The following is a 16,652-nucleotide window of genomic DNA, read 5'->3' as shown; positions in this document are numbered from 1 at the left end:
AAATTTTCCCAACCAAATACCCCTCACAGCATAGAAACAGGGCCACCTGAAACCTGGAATTCTAAAGATAATGTCCAGACTGCTTCTCTGAAAAGCCAAAATGTTTGCTTCTGCTTTATATCATGCACTTACTTGGGTTTAAAAAAAGGATCACAAGTTTAATTTTCTTGATAAAGGTTTGATACAAAAGGTACTGAATTTAGAATCTAAAGTCTTGGATAAACATGGTTTATAGGATAAATTTTATTTGTTTTTATCCCAGTAGGGTAAAACTAGTGCAATCTATCCATAAGTGATACCATGGCAAATCAGATTCAGTGCAATCTAAGGAGGAACTTGTCCACAAAGCAAAACTTGAAAGTGAGTTACCTCCATTAGTGAATTTCTCATACAACAAAAGTATCCCTGCTATACTTGCAGGGATGCTTTGTTAGATATTCAGCATTATATGAGCCATTGACTAGACATTACTTGAGATTTTCTTTAATAATGGGATTCTATGTACATATTTAAATGTTTTTTTAATACTTAGCCTAGCTTTTTTAGGTGTTTGTAGTTAGGTTCCACAGCCCAGCAAAGTTGAAGATGTTTTAAAGATAAAATTTAATACTTCAAAGACATTTGGTAAGATTTTCAGAGTGACCTAGGGCACTAATCTCTACAGGATGCTAAAACTTCACTGCAGATATAATAGAAAGGAAGATATGAAGAACTCCAATACTGTATATGGTTGGAAGGGATACTCTGATAAATAGTTTGGCCTGACCAGGTGAGATCCCTTTGGGGAAATACTTACAATACACTAGATGGCCTCTAAACTGCTTTCTTTTTATTATTATAATTGAAATTCTAGAATATATATGCAAAAAGTACAGATATATTGCATAGGTATACATGTGCCATGGTGGTTTGCTGCATCCATCAACCCATCATCTACATTAGGTATTTCTCCTAAAGCTATCCCTTCCCTATACCCCTACCCCTTGACAGGTCCTGGTGTGTGATGTTTCCCTCCCAGTGTCAATGTGTTCTCATTGTTCAACTCCCACTTATTAATGAGAAAATGTGGTGTTTGGTTCTCTCTGTGTTAGTTTGCTGAAAATGATGGTTTTCAGCTTTATCCATGTCCCTGCAAAGGACATGAACCCCTCCTTTTGTATGGCTGCATAGTATTCCATAGTGTATATGTGCCACATTTTCTTTATCTTGTCTATCATTGATGGGCATTTGCATTGGTTCCAAGTCTTGGCTATTGTGAATAGTGCTGCAATAAATATGCGTGTGCATGTGTCTTTTTTTTTTTTGAGACAGAGTCTCACTCTGCCGCCCAGGCTGGAGTGCAGTGGCCGGATCTCGGCTCACTGCAAGCTCCGCCTCCCGGGTTCACGCCATTCTCCTGCCTCAGCCTCCCGAGTAGCTGGGACTACAGGCGCCCGCCACCTCGCCCGGCTAGTTTTTTGTATTTTTTAGTAGAGACGGGGTTTCACCGTGTTAGCCAGGATGGTCTCGATCTCCTGACCTCGTGATCCGCCCGTCTCGGCCTCCCAAAGTGCTGGGATTACAGGCTTGAGCCACCGCGCCCAGCCTATGTGTCTTTATAGTACAATGATTTATAATCTTTTGGATATGTGCCCAGTAGTAGGATTGCTCGGTCAAATGGTATTTCTGACTCTAGATCCTTGAGGAATCGTCACACTGTCTTCCACAATGGTTGAACTAGTTTACACTCCCACCAGCAGTGTAAAAGTGTTCCTGTTTCTCCACATCCTCTCCAGCATCTGTTGTTTCCTGACTTTTTAATGATCACCATTCTAACTGGCATGAGACAGTATCTCATTGTGGTTTTGATTAGCATTTCTCTAATGATCAGTGATGATGAGCTTTTTTTTCGTATATTTGTTGGCAGCATAAATGTCTTCTTTTGTAGTAGTACTGTCTGTTCATATCCATCACCCACTTTTGGATGGGGCTGTTTTTTTCTTGTAAATTTGTTTAAGTTCCTTGTAGATTCTAGATACTAGCCCTTTGTCAGATGGATAGATTTTAAAAAATTCTCCCATTCTGTAGGTTCCATGTTCACTCTAACAATACTTTCTTTTGCTGTGCAGAAGCTCTTTGGTTTAATTAGATCCCATTTGTCAATTTTGGCTTTTGTTGCCTTTGCTTTTGCTGTTTTAGTCATGAAGCCTTTACCCATGCCTATGTCCTAGGCTTTCTTCTAGGGTTTTTGTGGTTTTAGTTCTTACATTTAAGTCTTTAATCCATCTTGAGTTAATTTTTGTATAAGGTGTGAGGAAGGGGTCCAGTTTCAGTTTTCTGCATATGGCTAGCCAGTTTTCCCAACATCATTTATTGAATAGGGAATCCTTTCCCCATTGCTTGTTTTTCTCTAGTTTGTCAAGGATCAGGTGACTGTAGATGTGTAGTGTTATTTTTGGGGCCTCTGTTCTGTTACTTTGGTCTATATATCTGTTTTGGTACCAGTACCATGCTGTTTTGTTTACTGTAGTTTTGTAATATAGATTGAAGTCAGGTAGCCTGATGCCTCCAGCTTCATTCTTTCTGCTGAGGATTATGTTGGCTATGCAGGCTCTTTTTTGGATCTATATGAAACTTAAAGTAGTTTTTTTTTTTTTTTTTTTTTTTTTTTTTTTTTTTTTTTTTCTAGTTCTGTGAAGAAAGTCAATGGTAGCTTGATGGGAATAGCATTGAATCTATAAATTACTTTTGAGAGTATGGCTATTTTCATGGTATTGATTCTTCCTATCCATGAGCATGGAATGTTTTCCCATTTGTTTGTGTCCTTTCTTATTTCCTTGAGCAGTGGTTTGTAGTTCTCCTTGAAGACGTCCTTCACATACCTTGTAAGTTGTATTCCTAGGTATTTTATTCTCTTTGTAGCAATTGTGAATGGGAGTTCATTCATGATTAGGCTCTCTGTCTGTTATTGGTGTATAGGAATGATTGTGATTTTTGCACATTGATTTTGTATCCTGAGACTGCTGCAATTGCTCAACAGCTTAAGGAAATTTTGGGCTGAGATGATGGGGTTTTCTAAATATACAATTATGTCATCTGCAAACAGAGACCGTTTGACTTCCTCTCTTCCTATTTGAATACTCTTTATTTCTTTCTCTTGCCTGATTGCCCTGGCCAGAATTTCCAGTACTATGTGGAATAGGGGTGGTGAGAGAGGGCATCCTTGTCTTGTGCTGGCTTTCAAAGGGAATGCTTCCAGCTTTTGCCCATGTAGTATATTAGCTGTACATCTGTCATAAATAGCTCTTATTATCTTGAGGTACATTCCATCAATACCTAGTTTATTGAGAGTTTTTAGCATGAAGGGGTGTTGGATTTTATCAAAGGTCTTTTCTGCATCTACTGAGATAATCAGGTGGTTTTTGTTATTGGTTCTGTTTATGTGATGGATTACGTTTATTGATTTGCATATGTTGAGCCAGCCTTGCATCCCAGGGATGAAGCCAACTTGATCATGATGGATAAGCTTTTTGATATGCTGCTGGATTCAGTTTGCCAGTATTTTATTGAGGATTTTCACAGTGATGTTCATCATCAATGTGATATTGGGTTGAAACTTACTTTTTTTGTTGTTGTGTCTTTGCCAGGTTTTGGTATAAGGATGATGCTGGCTTCATAAAATGAGTTACGGAGGAATCCCTTTTTTTCTGTTGTTTGGAATAGTTTCAGAAGGAATGGTGCCAGCTCATCATTTTACCTGTGGTAGAATTTGGTGATAAATCCATCTGCTTCTGGGCATTTCTTGGTTTGTAGGCTATTAATGACTCAATTTCAGAACTTGCTATTGGTCTATTCAGGGATTCGACTTCTTCCAGGTTTAGTCTTGCAGCGTGCGGGGGGTGTGTATGTCCATAAATTTATCCATTTCTTCTAGGTTTTCTAGTTTATTTGTGTAGAGGTGTTTATAATATTATCTGATGGTAGTCTGTATTTCTATGGGATCAGTGGTGATCCCCCCTGTATCATTTTTTTATTGTCTACTTGATTCTTCTCTTTTTCCTTCTTTATTATTCTGGCTAGTGGTCTATTTTGTTAATCTTTTCAAAAAACCACCCCCTGGATTAATTGATTTTTTGAAGGGTTTTTCAAGTCTCCATTTCCTTCAGTTCTGCTCTGATCTTAATTATTTATTCTCTTCTGCTAACTTTTGAATTTGTTTGCTCTTGTTTCTCTAGTTCTTTTCATTGTGATATCAGGGTGTTGATTTTAGATCTTTCCTCCTTTCTCCTGTGGGCATTTAGTGCTATAAATTTCCCTCTCAACACTGTTTTAGCTGTGTCCCAGAGATTGTAGTATGTTGTGTCTTTGTTCTCATTGATTTCAAAGAACTTATTTATTTATGCCTTAATTTCTTTATCCAGTAGTCATTGAGGAGAAGGTTGTTCAGTTTCCATGTAGTTGTGTGGTTTTGAATGAATTTCCAATCCTGAGTTCTAATTTGATTGCACTGTGGTTTAAGAACTGTTTGTTATGATTTTCATTCCTTTGCATTTGCTGAGGAGTTTTTTACCTCCAATTATGTGATCAATTTTAGAATAAGCATGATGTGGTGCTGAGAATAATGTATATTTTTTTATTTGGGGTGGGAGAGTTCTGTAGATGTCTATTAGGTCTTCTTGGTCCAGAGCAGAGTTCAAGTCCTGAGTATCCTTGTTAATTTTCTGGCTCATTGATCTGTCTAATATTGACAGTGGGGTGTTAAAGTCTACCACTATTATTGAGTGGGAGTTGATGTCTCTCTGTAGGTCTCTAAGAACTTGCTTTATGAATCTGGGTGCTCCTGTGTTGGGTACATATACATTTAGGATAGTTAGCTCTTCTTGTTTCGTTGATCCCTTTACCATTACGTAATCCCATTCTTTGTTTTGTTTTGTTTTTGTTCTTTGAGGAGAGCAACCCCAAGATACATCATGGTCAGATTCACCAAGATTGAAATTAAAGAAAAAATGTTAAGGGCAGCCAGAGAGAATGGTCACATTATCCACAAAGGGAAGCCCACCAGACTAACAGCAGATCTCTCTGCAGAAACACTACAAGCCAGAAAATAGTGGGGGCCAATATTCAACATTCTTAAGGAAAAGAATTTGCAACCCAGAATTTCATATCCAGCCAAACTAAGTTTATAAGAAAAGGAGAAATAAAATCCTTTACAGAAAGCAAATGCTGAGAGGTTTTGTCACCACTGGGCCTGTCTTACAAGAGCTCCTGAAGGAAGCACTAAAATTGGAAAGGAAAAACTGGTACCAGCCACTGCAAAAACATACCAAATTGTAAAGACCATCAGCATCATGAAGAAACAGCATCAACTAACAGGCAAAATAATCACCAGCATTATGTAATCATAATGACAGGATCAAATTCACACATAACATTATTAACCTTAATGTAAGCAGCTTAAATGCCCCAGTTAAAAGACACAGACTGGCAAATTGGAGAAAGAGTCAAAACCCATTAGTTTGCTGTATTCAGGAGACCCATCTCACTAGCAAAGACACACATAGACTCAAAATAAAGGGATGGAGGAATATTTACCAAGAAAATGGAAAGAAAGAAAAAGGAAGGAGGGAAGGAAGGAAGGAAGGAAGGAAGGAAGGAAGGAAGGAAGGAAGGAAGGAAGGAAGGAAGGAAGGAAGAAAGGAAGGAAGGAAGGAAGGAAAAGAAAGGAGGGAGGGAAGGAGGGAGAAAAGGAAGGAGGGAAGGAAGGAAGGAAGGAAGGAAGGAAGGAAGAAAGAAAAGAAAGAAAGAAAGAAAGAAAGAAAGAAAGAAAGAAAGAAAGAAAGAAAGGAAGGAAGGAAGGAAGGAAGGAAGGAAGGAAGGAAGGAAGGAAGGAAGGAGGGAGGGAGGGAGGGAGGGAGGGAGGGAGAGAAAGGAAGGAAGGAAGAAGGAAGGAAGGAAGGAAGGAAGGAAGGAAGGAAGGAAGGGAAGGAAGGAAGGAAGGAAATAAGGAAGGAAGAAAGAAGCAGGGGTTTCAATCCTTGTCTCTGATAAAACAAACTTTAAACCAACAAAAATCTAAACTGCTTTCTAATGATAACTTCAAGTTGTTAGCAGACTTTGTTTTACTTAAAACAGGTATATCAGTCAGGTTTCTACCAGAGAAAGAAAGAGCCAGCAGGAAATACATACTAAGAAAAATATTGCAAGGAATTGGTTTAAGTGGTTATGATGGCTGGCCAGGCAATTCCAAAATCCACTGGGCAAGCCGTTAAGGGGCAAGCTGGAGCTCTCAAACTAAGTCCACAGCCATGGCAGGGCAGAATTTCTGCCTCAGGGCAGCCTCAGTTCTGCACTTAAGGCCTTTTATCTGATCGAATCTGGGCCATCCAAATAGACTATGGCAATATCTCTTACTTAAAGTCGACGGAATATGGACTTTAGTCTCATCGATAAAATACCTTCACAGCAATACCTCAGTTGGTGTTGGATTGAATAACTGGGTGCTGTAGCCTAGCTAAGTTGATACATATAACTGACCATCACAAAGCATATTTCAAATCAATCACTTGAGACAGTATTGACATGATTGCTTATTCATTTTAAAGAAAAGTGAAGTTAAACTTCTACATAGCATGAGTACATTTTTGATGGATTAGAACTTTATTTTAAACAAGAGCATTATGAAAGTCATAAGCTGTTATGAGTAGGTAACCATTTCTTCTCAAGGTTCTCTCCTTATTAATTTTTTAATTTCCCAGAAAATCTCTGTAATCCCACTGCCTCAGTAATCAACAATAGTGCCTATGAAATGATGAAAAAAATGAACAAAATTAGATCAATACCATGTTAACAAATCAAAGTGAGCATGAACCTACTTAAGGAATGACAAAGGCCTTACGTTTGAAGCACCTCTTTGCCATCTTGTTGATGTGGTTGAAATGCTGTATATTAACCTAATATTTTCTCTATGTTTAGTGTTGTTGTACCCAATCAGTTTTAGTAGATTTTTCAAGTGTTGTTTTGTGTGTGCATCATCCCTGCTTCAGGTACTATTGTGGACCCTATGAATATACAATTAAAACCTGAATAATATTAATAACAAAACAAGAACACATTCAATGACAGTCTCAATATATGTCTTCATGGAGCTTCCAACCTATTTTAAAAATTAGAAGCTTCTTTAGAGGACAGAAATTTGTGTTATAAATATCATTTTGTGGGTGAATTTATCAAATGGTCTAATAGTACTATTTATTAAAGGCAATTGTTTATTCCTTGCAATAACTAATCCTTTCTAACCATCATTTAAAATACCATCTCCTATTAATAGTAAGTTTGAATTCCCCTTACCACTAAGTACTCATCTTCCTATGCAAAAAATTTTCAAATATGTAATTTTGTACAAGAGCATAATTTCTTTTATTATGCATTTTTTTCTTGGCACCAAATATTTGCACTATTTCAGATGAATGGGGGATAATGGTTACATTTTTATCTTTATCAGGGTTGTTTAATTCCTTGAGGTTTAAGGACTTGATCATTTAGTCTGAGTCTCAAAAATGTCATATGGTCTTTTCACAAATATCATTTGTTTTACAATAATTTATCATGTTAATGAGCTACTTTGAGCTTTTGGTAAGAGGAAAGTCACTTACATCAAAAATTTTCATATATCAGATGAATGATCCGTGTGGCCTCTCTAATTTACCTGTGTTCTCTGTGCTTCTTAAAATAAACCCTAATGTGATCATTGTGCACAATATTATGCCAAAATTATCATAGAGATTGATTTTCTATATCTCTTGTGTGGAAGCTAATGCAAAACAAAATATTCTTGAAAGATAGTTTTAAGAGACCAAAGCCCTAATATTTTCTTCTGAAGTGCATTGGCTTTGGATTATTGATTTTTGGCCAAAAGAAAACATAATCACAGACCATGAATGAATGATGGAGACATAAATTTTTAGATTGACTGTTCTTGATTTATAGACATGGCTCTTCCAAAGAGTAAGGAAAAATGATCCATGCAATTTTTGATTATTTCTTCATCATTTATACTTTATATTCTGCATCTGCCCCTAGGCTATTTACATGGACATATTTTTATAAAATGGAAAAAACTCATAAGAATTATAAAAATTAATTTGATTTCTTGCTATGATATTTCTACCCTTTTAGTCAAAATAATCATTACCACAATAGTCACAAACAATGTAAAGCATGTCCACTATTGTTACAATTTTGCTGAAGCTTTTTGAAACCCACGTAGGAATACTTGGTGCATAGTAACTTTCTTCCCCACTGTGGAAAATTCTTTCATAGGACTGGAGAAAGGAAGTCAGTACAGTTTCCAGGTGTCAGCAATGACAGTCAATGGCACTGGACCACCTTCCAACTGGTATACTGCGGAGACCCCAGAGAATGATCTGGATGGTAAGACTTTTTCCTAGTTACTATCACTCTGATTATCTTCTTGTCACCTCAGCTTCAAAAAGTGTCTTAAAAAAGGAATGAACTCTAATTTTGGTGACATTCATTCTTATTATATGTTCATATTCTAAACACAACAGGGAAACATTAGTGAGTACATAGTCTTCAACGATGCCACGTAAATAATGCTAGCCCATGAATGACGTAGCATTGATTACGCAATAATCATGGTCCTCATAACAAGTTATTTGTTTTCAAGATCATCTGAAATAAGATATTTTCTTCTCATTTTATTTTGAATAATTGGCCTTAACCATTTCGTCCACAAGAATTAGTGTAATGTATCATAGTAATCATGAACTATAACTATATAATATAGCTCCTCTTGCCTTTTTATGAAGCTTTTGAAAAACATCTATATGAATTTTTTTACTTGCTTATGATATTATCATTACCTTTTCTTGATATAAAAAACAACCTAATTTATTTGCTTAGCTGATAGTTGTCCTGAAACATTCATCAGTAGGATATTAGGATTCATATAAGATTAATATATTAATAAATTAAATATAAGCAAACTCCTGAAAATCAGCTAACAAGAAATTGCTCTGGAAATAAAAACATCATGACTAAATTTTTAAAATAAAATTTAAGAGGAAAGGGTAATGAAGTGACAGAATAAAACATTAAATAATAAAACAGAAATATATAGAATTAGAGTTAAAAATTTAAAAAGTAAGAATTCATAAAAATGAGAGGTCCTTGGAAAAGAAGTGAGATATGATAAGTATTCCTAAAGCTAGATAATCAAAACTAGTGTCAATTAAAGGTAGATATAAAGATAAACTCATATGTATTGAAAATATGACAGTACAAGATAATTGCCTATTATAGCTAACATTGAAATTCTCTTATTCCTTAACTGATACATCTGAAATTATTCCAGTAAAAATTGAGAGTAAAAACTCTATATTACTTTATTTTCCCTTACATTTTTAATCTCTCTTTCCATGTCTTCCTCACTTTCATTCTTTTCCTAGTTCTTTTATTACTCTTTCTCATATCTTCCTTCCTCTTTCTTGAACTCCGCCATCTCATTCTCTTTCTCCTTCATCTTTCTCTTTTTCTCTTTTTGAATTCCTCACTGTCATTCGTGATTTTTCTATAGCCACAGATTTGATTTTACTAAATAATTATGGTAGCATTAAACAATCAATAGTTGATATTTCCATAATAACATTAATCTCTGCCATGTGAATGTATATTAATTCAATGAATATTTATAGAATCTTACTAAGCATCAGGCACTGTGCTGAGCTTTGATAAATAATAAATAAGAAACACTTGGTCCTTTTCTCATGGAGCTTGGAGTATAGCAAAGATAGATAGACAGTTTAGGTGAAGTATAGGAAGTTGCCATTGTTATAGTTAAAACCTGATTAGGTACTTGAAAACTGTAGTTCAACTTAGGATGGATGGATGGATGGATGGATGGATGGAGGGACCGGCAGGCAAACAGACAGACTTGCATTTATATTGAGAACTGAAGGATGAATAAGAATTAGGTATGCAAAAAATACATTGGCAGTTGAGGGGAAGGAATAGAGAGTAAGGTAAATGTGGTTTTTGAAGTCAAGACAATGATGCTGTTTGGGGACTGAAAAAGGCCATCAAGAATGAAACACAGAGATGGCATATGATGAAGTTTGTAAGATAAGCAGGTTCTAAAAATGACAAGACAAAGTTAAGAATGTTAAACATTGTCTAAATGTCATTAAGGCAATAACTTTGTTTTAGGCAAGTCATCAAAGGTTGATTAAATAAATAGTGACTTAATTAGAATTGCATTTTGTAGAGATTACTCTGGCTGAAGCATGCACACACAAAAAATGTATTCTAAGTAGGAAAACACAGGCAGTGACTTTAAGACAACCCTAGAGGTAATATAGGAGTTTACAAAAAAGTAACTTGGGGCTTAGAGATACTATTTAACTTGTCTTAGGTTATATAATTGAAAAATTGTGGGACTACCAAAAGTCACATTTCACAGAGTTCATACCCGTTGCTGATAGCTTAGAAAACTTTCATTCATGTATTTATTCAGCATACATCTCTTATTAAAGATCTATATATGCCAGATATTACATTAGGTACTAGAGATTAAACAATAAATAAAGTCCCTACACCCAAGGAGTGTAAGTTTTATTCAGATGGAGGTAGATAGTGATAGGTGCTCTGAAGAAAAAGCAGCATGGTAGAGGGGATAGCAAGGATTAGAAAGTACTGATTTATATAAGGAGCTGAGAAAATCTCTCTGTTTAGATAAAATATGAACCCAGACTTTAAGGAAGTGAAGGGGAAGCCATGTGAATAGGTCAGACTAGAGCCCTCCAGGTAGAAGAAAAAGCAAGAACAGTCATCCTGAATAGAGCCTAATTGGTGATTGGCATCCTTCTTGCCATTTATATTTCAAAGTCATGAGGTTGTCATTTGTCTTATGTAAAAAATAAAAGGGTGGCCACAATAAACTATGTAAATAGTTACTTTTTTCTATTCTAACTTATTTACTTGGTAATTACTTTTTAAATTTTATAGATTTATGTTTTATCCTTTCATCTACCCTTATGAAGTATACATTATTAGCTTTACATTATAGGTGAGTAACTTAAGCTATGAAAATTTAACTAACTTAATCAAGTAGTCAGTTAGCAACTGTGGAGCTCAAAACTAGGTTTTGAGGCCAAGACAGGCAGATCACTTGAGGTCAGGAGTTCGAGACCAGCCTTGCCAACATAGTGAAACCCTGTCTCTACTAAAAATACAAAAATTAGCTGGGCGTGGAGGTGCACACCTGTAATCCCTGCTACTCAGGAGGCTGAGGCAGGAGAATTGCTTCAACCTGGGAGGCGGAGGTAGCAGTGAGCCGAGATTGTGCACTGCACTCCGACCTGGGAGACAGAGCCGGCAAGACTCCACCTCAAAAAACAAAAACAAAACAGGTGTTGTGCATTGAGGTCCAGTGTAGGGGATCAAAGAAAAGCCTCCACTAATCCCATAGAAATGACCTGATGACCATAAACACAGTGATTCAAGGCAAACAAACGATTCTAAGAAGTGAGATCATATCATTTACCCAAACCTAAGGGGTGTATCTTTTACTGGAAGGAGAGAAAATAAATGAAGCAGAGGTGCTAAAGGTCTTACAAAATATCCAGAATGAAATGGACTCTCTACTTGACTTATGTGCTCTTGTTCCTGACTCTGAATGAGTCACAACTTAAATAGAACCAAAATATAAAATCACCACTTATTGGAAGACACAAAATTTTCATTTAACTCCATGTTTTTCATATCAATGCAGTCTAACTATAATCCAGTTTATGCATCTATTTCAATCAAGAGTCTCTATGGCATGCTCATGAGAGTCTTAATAAGTGCTTTTAACTGGATTTATTTGAACTTTTCTACATGCAGCATTCCTTCTCTTTCTTTGGGTATAGATGTAGTTATTATGAAATATAGTTTAAGAATCTACAGTGTGCTGAATCATGGGGAGTACAAACATGAAAACATCAAGAACAGCTCTATTGAGACCCAGACAGATAATGGCTGCACTGATTAGAAAAGATTTCATGAAAACACATAGAACTTGAACTAGAAACTTCAGGGAAAGGGGGTTCCGTCAGCTAGGATTGTAGGGAAGTGTGTGTAGGACAGCATAGAAGACATTTGAGATTGTTCACATGTAGACATAATGAAAACTAAAAGCCATTTCAGAACACTTAACTGTAAATGTGTGGGAAATGTGTTTCACTTGCTGTAACAAACTGTTAGTTCCAAAGGCCTTCTCAATTTATTGATCCATGCACTTTCAACTGTGACACTTCCTAAAAGTGATTTTGGTTTCCTTTCTTTCCTTCTGGTTTTATTCTTTTGATTGCACCATTCATATATTAAAAAGTGTAACCCTTGATAGAAATTAATATTTGAAGGAATGAACAAGATCAGTTGTGGTCACAAGTGGCTACAAAAGAAAATTGAGCCTGCTAGTTTGTTCTGTTTTAAAAAAGATTTACTTAAATGTTCATCTCATTTTAATGTATTTGTGTAAATGTTTAAATCATAAAATAAGATACAAATGACTTGCACCAAAAGTTTCTTGGGTGATGTTGGAAAGCTTTGAGTTCTAAATTTTGAGTCCTAAAGCTTTGAGTTCTAAATTTTGAGTCCTAACGCTCTGTAATCAGAAATTTCCATATAGAATTGCTTTGATCTCCCAAAAATTAAGGATAAGGAGAAAAAGCAATCATTTTAAACCACATAAAATGGGAGGATTTCTTTGCTATAGCTGAAGATATCTGTGTTGGAAGGTAACTGCATCATTAGGCCTCTCTGGATGCATTATGTTGTATAACTTACCCCCGCTACGTCAGAGCCTGGTGGTGATCCCCAAGAGAATGATCTACTCATTACTCCATAACTCTGAGCCCTGAGAGTCAGCTAAACAGAAACAGTGCTATTTGCAGATTGTTAAAGGAAACCCCTGCCTCCTGTGACTTCTGTAGTTCCTCTTGCCTTCCCAACTTGGCTTAAGGAGTGTGAAGATAAAGGTAACTCAGAGAAATACCCCAATTCCTCATGGATTGTCCTTTTAATTAGATGTTTTGTTAAAGCAAATATAAAACCAAACCACATTGTTCAGTTTTCCCTGGAAAGCACATTGCTATTATTGACAGCTGGGAAGTTTTAAAATATTTATTTTGTACCTCAAAATTTCAGCTTAAAAAAAAAAACAAAAAACCAAGATCGTTAGAATTCCCCAGGGTTTTCATGTAAATGTCTTGCATAAAGAAATGAGAGAGTTTGTGATAGAGTTCAACAAAATACCCTTCAAGAAACTGAGCTTGGAAATCTGTTTATGCTTTTTTTTTTTTGGAGTGAACAGGTGGAAATTGCTATACACTATAAATAATCATGTAATTTAAAATCAAATCTCTACCCTGAAGTGGAGGAGTTTAGCTATCAAAAGTCAGCAGTGCAGACTTAAGAAAGTGTAACGGTGATGCAGCAAAAAAATGTGAACCTAGGACCTGGCCCTAATTTCCTGCCCCCAGGAAATAGGTAATTAGCCTTATTAACCCAAACTGGTAATAAATGGGTTCACTGCAAATTTATTTCATTTAAGAATTAGGGTAAGGAGCGTAGTTTACACCAGTGAGCAAAAGAATGTGTTCTTCTGGTGATTTCACTTGATGCTAGTATGGGATTTGGTGTGCACAGAGGAGTGAAGGTGGCATGTCATAGAATAGATTTTCTTTCTTGTACTTTGATGGGGACCATTTATGATATTCCATGTTGCTAATTGACAGATAGCCTTGGGGAATTTGATGGACCAGTGGTACAGTAGCTATTCCACTGTGAAATTTAAGACTCAGCCCCTTATTATCATTCAAGTGAATTTCATCTTACACGTAAGAAGCGTAGCAGGCAAAGCAAAAACTGATTTTTAAAAGCAATATAGTATCTGTTTCGGTTCCTGGGCAAGTGGTTTTTCAGAATCTCAAAGTTCCACTGTACAAAGGATGGCACAGGTTGTTTTGACTTAGATAAATGTTCAAAGAAATTGCAAGTCTTTTACTTGTTTATAACAAACTTTATTGTGCCCATGGAATGTCTGATCCTTCTATGGCTTGCTTTTTTCTAACTACCATGTGAAGGAACAGGTGGGTTTTGGAGTCTTAATGACTAGGTTTGGATCCAGCTCCACTTACCGTATATTCTTGGGCAAATAACTTTCCCATGCCCTGGTTTCTCTCATGTGTAAAGAGGGCATAACAGCAGTATCCATCACAGTGGTTTTTGTGAGAATTAACTATGATAATGGCAACAAAGGGCTCAACGGTGTGTTGTTCTTTCTGATTTTTCTGGTTTTGATAAATAAGTAGATCTCAGACTTTGACTGCAGTTTGTTGTTGTGTTTGTTCTTCTTGTTGTTGTTGTTTTAGACAGAATCTGGGTCTGTCGCCCAGGCTGGAGTGCAATGGCGTGATCTCAGCTCACTGCAGCTTCCACCTCTCGGGTTCAAGTGATTCTCCTGCCTCAGCCTCCCGGGTAGCTGTGATTATAGGCATCCACCACCACACCTGGCTAGTTTTTTATTTTCAGTAGAGACAGGGTTTCACCATGTTGGCCAGGCTGGTCTTGAACTCCTGACTTCAGGTGATCTGCCTGCCTTGGTGCACTCCCAAAATGCTGAGATTACAGGCATGGCCACCGCACCTGGCCATGACTGCAGTTCTTTCTGACGGTAATATGAAACACTCAGACCATTGATCTTATGAAACTTCTCCTTGTTCATGATGATAAAGCCTTGCTGTCTACATTTAGGGAACAGATGTATTCATTTCTGTTACAAAAGGAGAGTGTATGTTCAGTACATCTTAAAAACTCATCATCTAATTAAGGTATAATTTAATGGGGCATCATATAATTATAACAATAGATTGAAGAGGGCATTTTGTGGAATTACACAGTTTTTAAAAAATGTATTATAGGAATATAAGCAATCTTTCAAAATTGTATTGTTTTTACAAAAAACTAAAAACAAACATTATGCTAAATGGTAAACTACTAAACACATTTGTTTTACAATCCAAACAAGCTTAAAAACTTCCTATGATTTCTGTTATTCAAGAAGATAGAGGTTTTGGCAAGAAAAACAAACTTTAAAATTCATAACATTTTATTACAAGAGGAAAGAAATCTTATAAATGGTGTTATTGCATATTTAAAAATTGCAAGAAGCTGCACTAAAAACCTATTAGAACCAATAAGAGAATTTAATAAGGTTATATGTTTCAAAAGCATAGCTTTTCTTTTTAGTAGCAATAATTAGTTTAAACATTGAAAAGAAATGCATTTATAAAACCACCTAAAATATAATATCTAGGACTAAGTTTAACAAGATGTAAACAAATGTGTATCATAAAAGATATAACATTTTACTGAAAACTATAAAACAAGACATGAGTAAATAGCAAGTTACATATGTTCCTGGATGAAAAATCTGATCATTATTACATTAGTTATTTCCAAATCAATGATTAATTTTAGACAATTCTAATCAGAGTAAATTTTAAATGATTAAAGATTTTCTGGGGTGAAAAAAGAAATTTATATGGAAGAATAAATATAAAAGAATCCCAAGAAATTTTGGAAAAGGATAATAAATACTAGCAGTTACTATAAAGACTGATTTAAAATCAGTATAGTACTATCTGACATTGGAATGGACAGATCAGTGTAACAGAACATAGAAACAGCACCTATCTGGGTATATTTGAGGAATAAATATAAAAATAAAGCCACTTCTCAAGCAGCAGATTAGTTACTAAATAGTGTGAAACTATTGCCAGTACTTTTAATAGAACAGAGAATGTTTTTCTTCTCTTACATCAAACTGGTTGACAGTGGTTGATTCTGGTGATGGAACTGAAGGCAAAGGAGGGTGAAGTCATCACATCTTATATAATTCAAAAATAAAAGGCCACAGGTGGCTGTAAGGATTTTGTCATCATTTTTTCTTCAGGTATTTTTAAATATAACAAAGGTGGGTTACTCAAACACAAGTCTTTTTATACAATTGGAGGTTTTGAGCTGATCTTTCAAAATATCATTTCCCTTAAGACTGATTGTATTCTTCACTTTGTGACTAGTACCAGTAATCACTTGTCATCCAAGCCAAAAGTCTCCCTATTATCCTCAACTCCATTTCACTCCCTGTCAATATCCATTCCATCACCAAGATCTGTAATTTCTACCTTCGTAATAAATTTGGAATCCATCCTCCCTTCTCCACACCCACCACCACACTTTATGTCAGGCTCACATCATTTGTCACCTGAAAGTAGCCTCAGGTTTGCTATTTTCTGGACACCTGTTTGCTCTCCCTCCTCTCTAGACCCCATAGTGTTGTCAGAGTGATTTTTTCAGAACCAGATCTGATGATGTCAATTCACTGCTCAGATTCTTCTCCATGTGGTCCTTCCCTCAGCCTCAACTGTGACATCCCATCCTGCCTGCCTACCTGCACTTCCCTCCAGGTTCACTTCCTTAGCTGCATGGTGGATCAAGCTTTTGGACTTAGCGTGCTCTTTACCCAAGTATATTTTCACATGTATTTCGCACCTGCTTGTCCTTCAAAACTCACTAGATGCTTCACTTCTAGGAAGCTTTCTCTTATCTGA

The 16,652-nt window shown here is 36.1% G+C and overlaps 1 protein-coding gene across 4 annotated transcripts in view; it reads left to right on the top strand.

Annotated features, from left to right (window-relative positions):
- Nucleotides 1-16,652, top strand: part of DCC (DCC netrin 1 receptor) — a 1,222,872-nt gene that overhangs the window by 993,522 nt on the left and 212,698 nt on the right. For all 4 annotated transcript variants that reach the window (XM_073006286.1, XM_037982936.2, XM_007973974.3 and 1 more), the window contains exon 14: nucleotides 8,299-8,409. In XM_073006286.1, the coding sequence (XP_072862387.1) occupies nucleotides 8,299-8,409 (111 nt within the window). The remainder of the gene's footprint in view (nucleotides 1-8,298; nucleotides 8,410-16,652) is intronic.

The sequence above is a fragment of the Chlorocebus sabaeus genome, chromosome 18 (assembly GCF_047675955.1).
Source record: "Chlorocebus sabaeus isolate Y175 chromosome 18, mChlSab1.0.hap1, whole genome shotgun sequence".
Taxonomy (NCBI): Eukaryota; Metazoa; Chordata; class Mammalia; order Primates; family Cercopithecidae; genus Chlorocebus; species Chlorocebus sabaeus.
The sequence above is the reverse complement of the archived record's forward strand: the minus strand, read 5'-3'. Positions and strand labels throughout refer to the sequence as shown.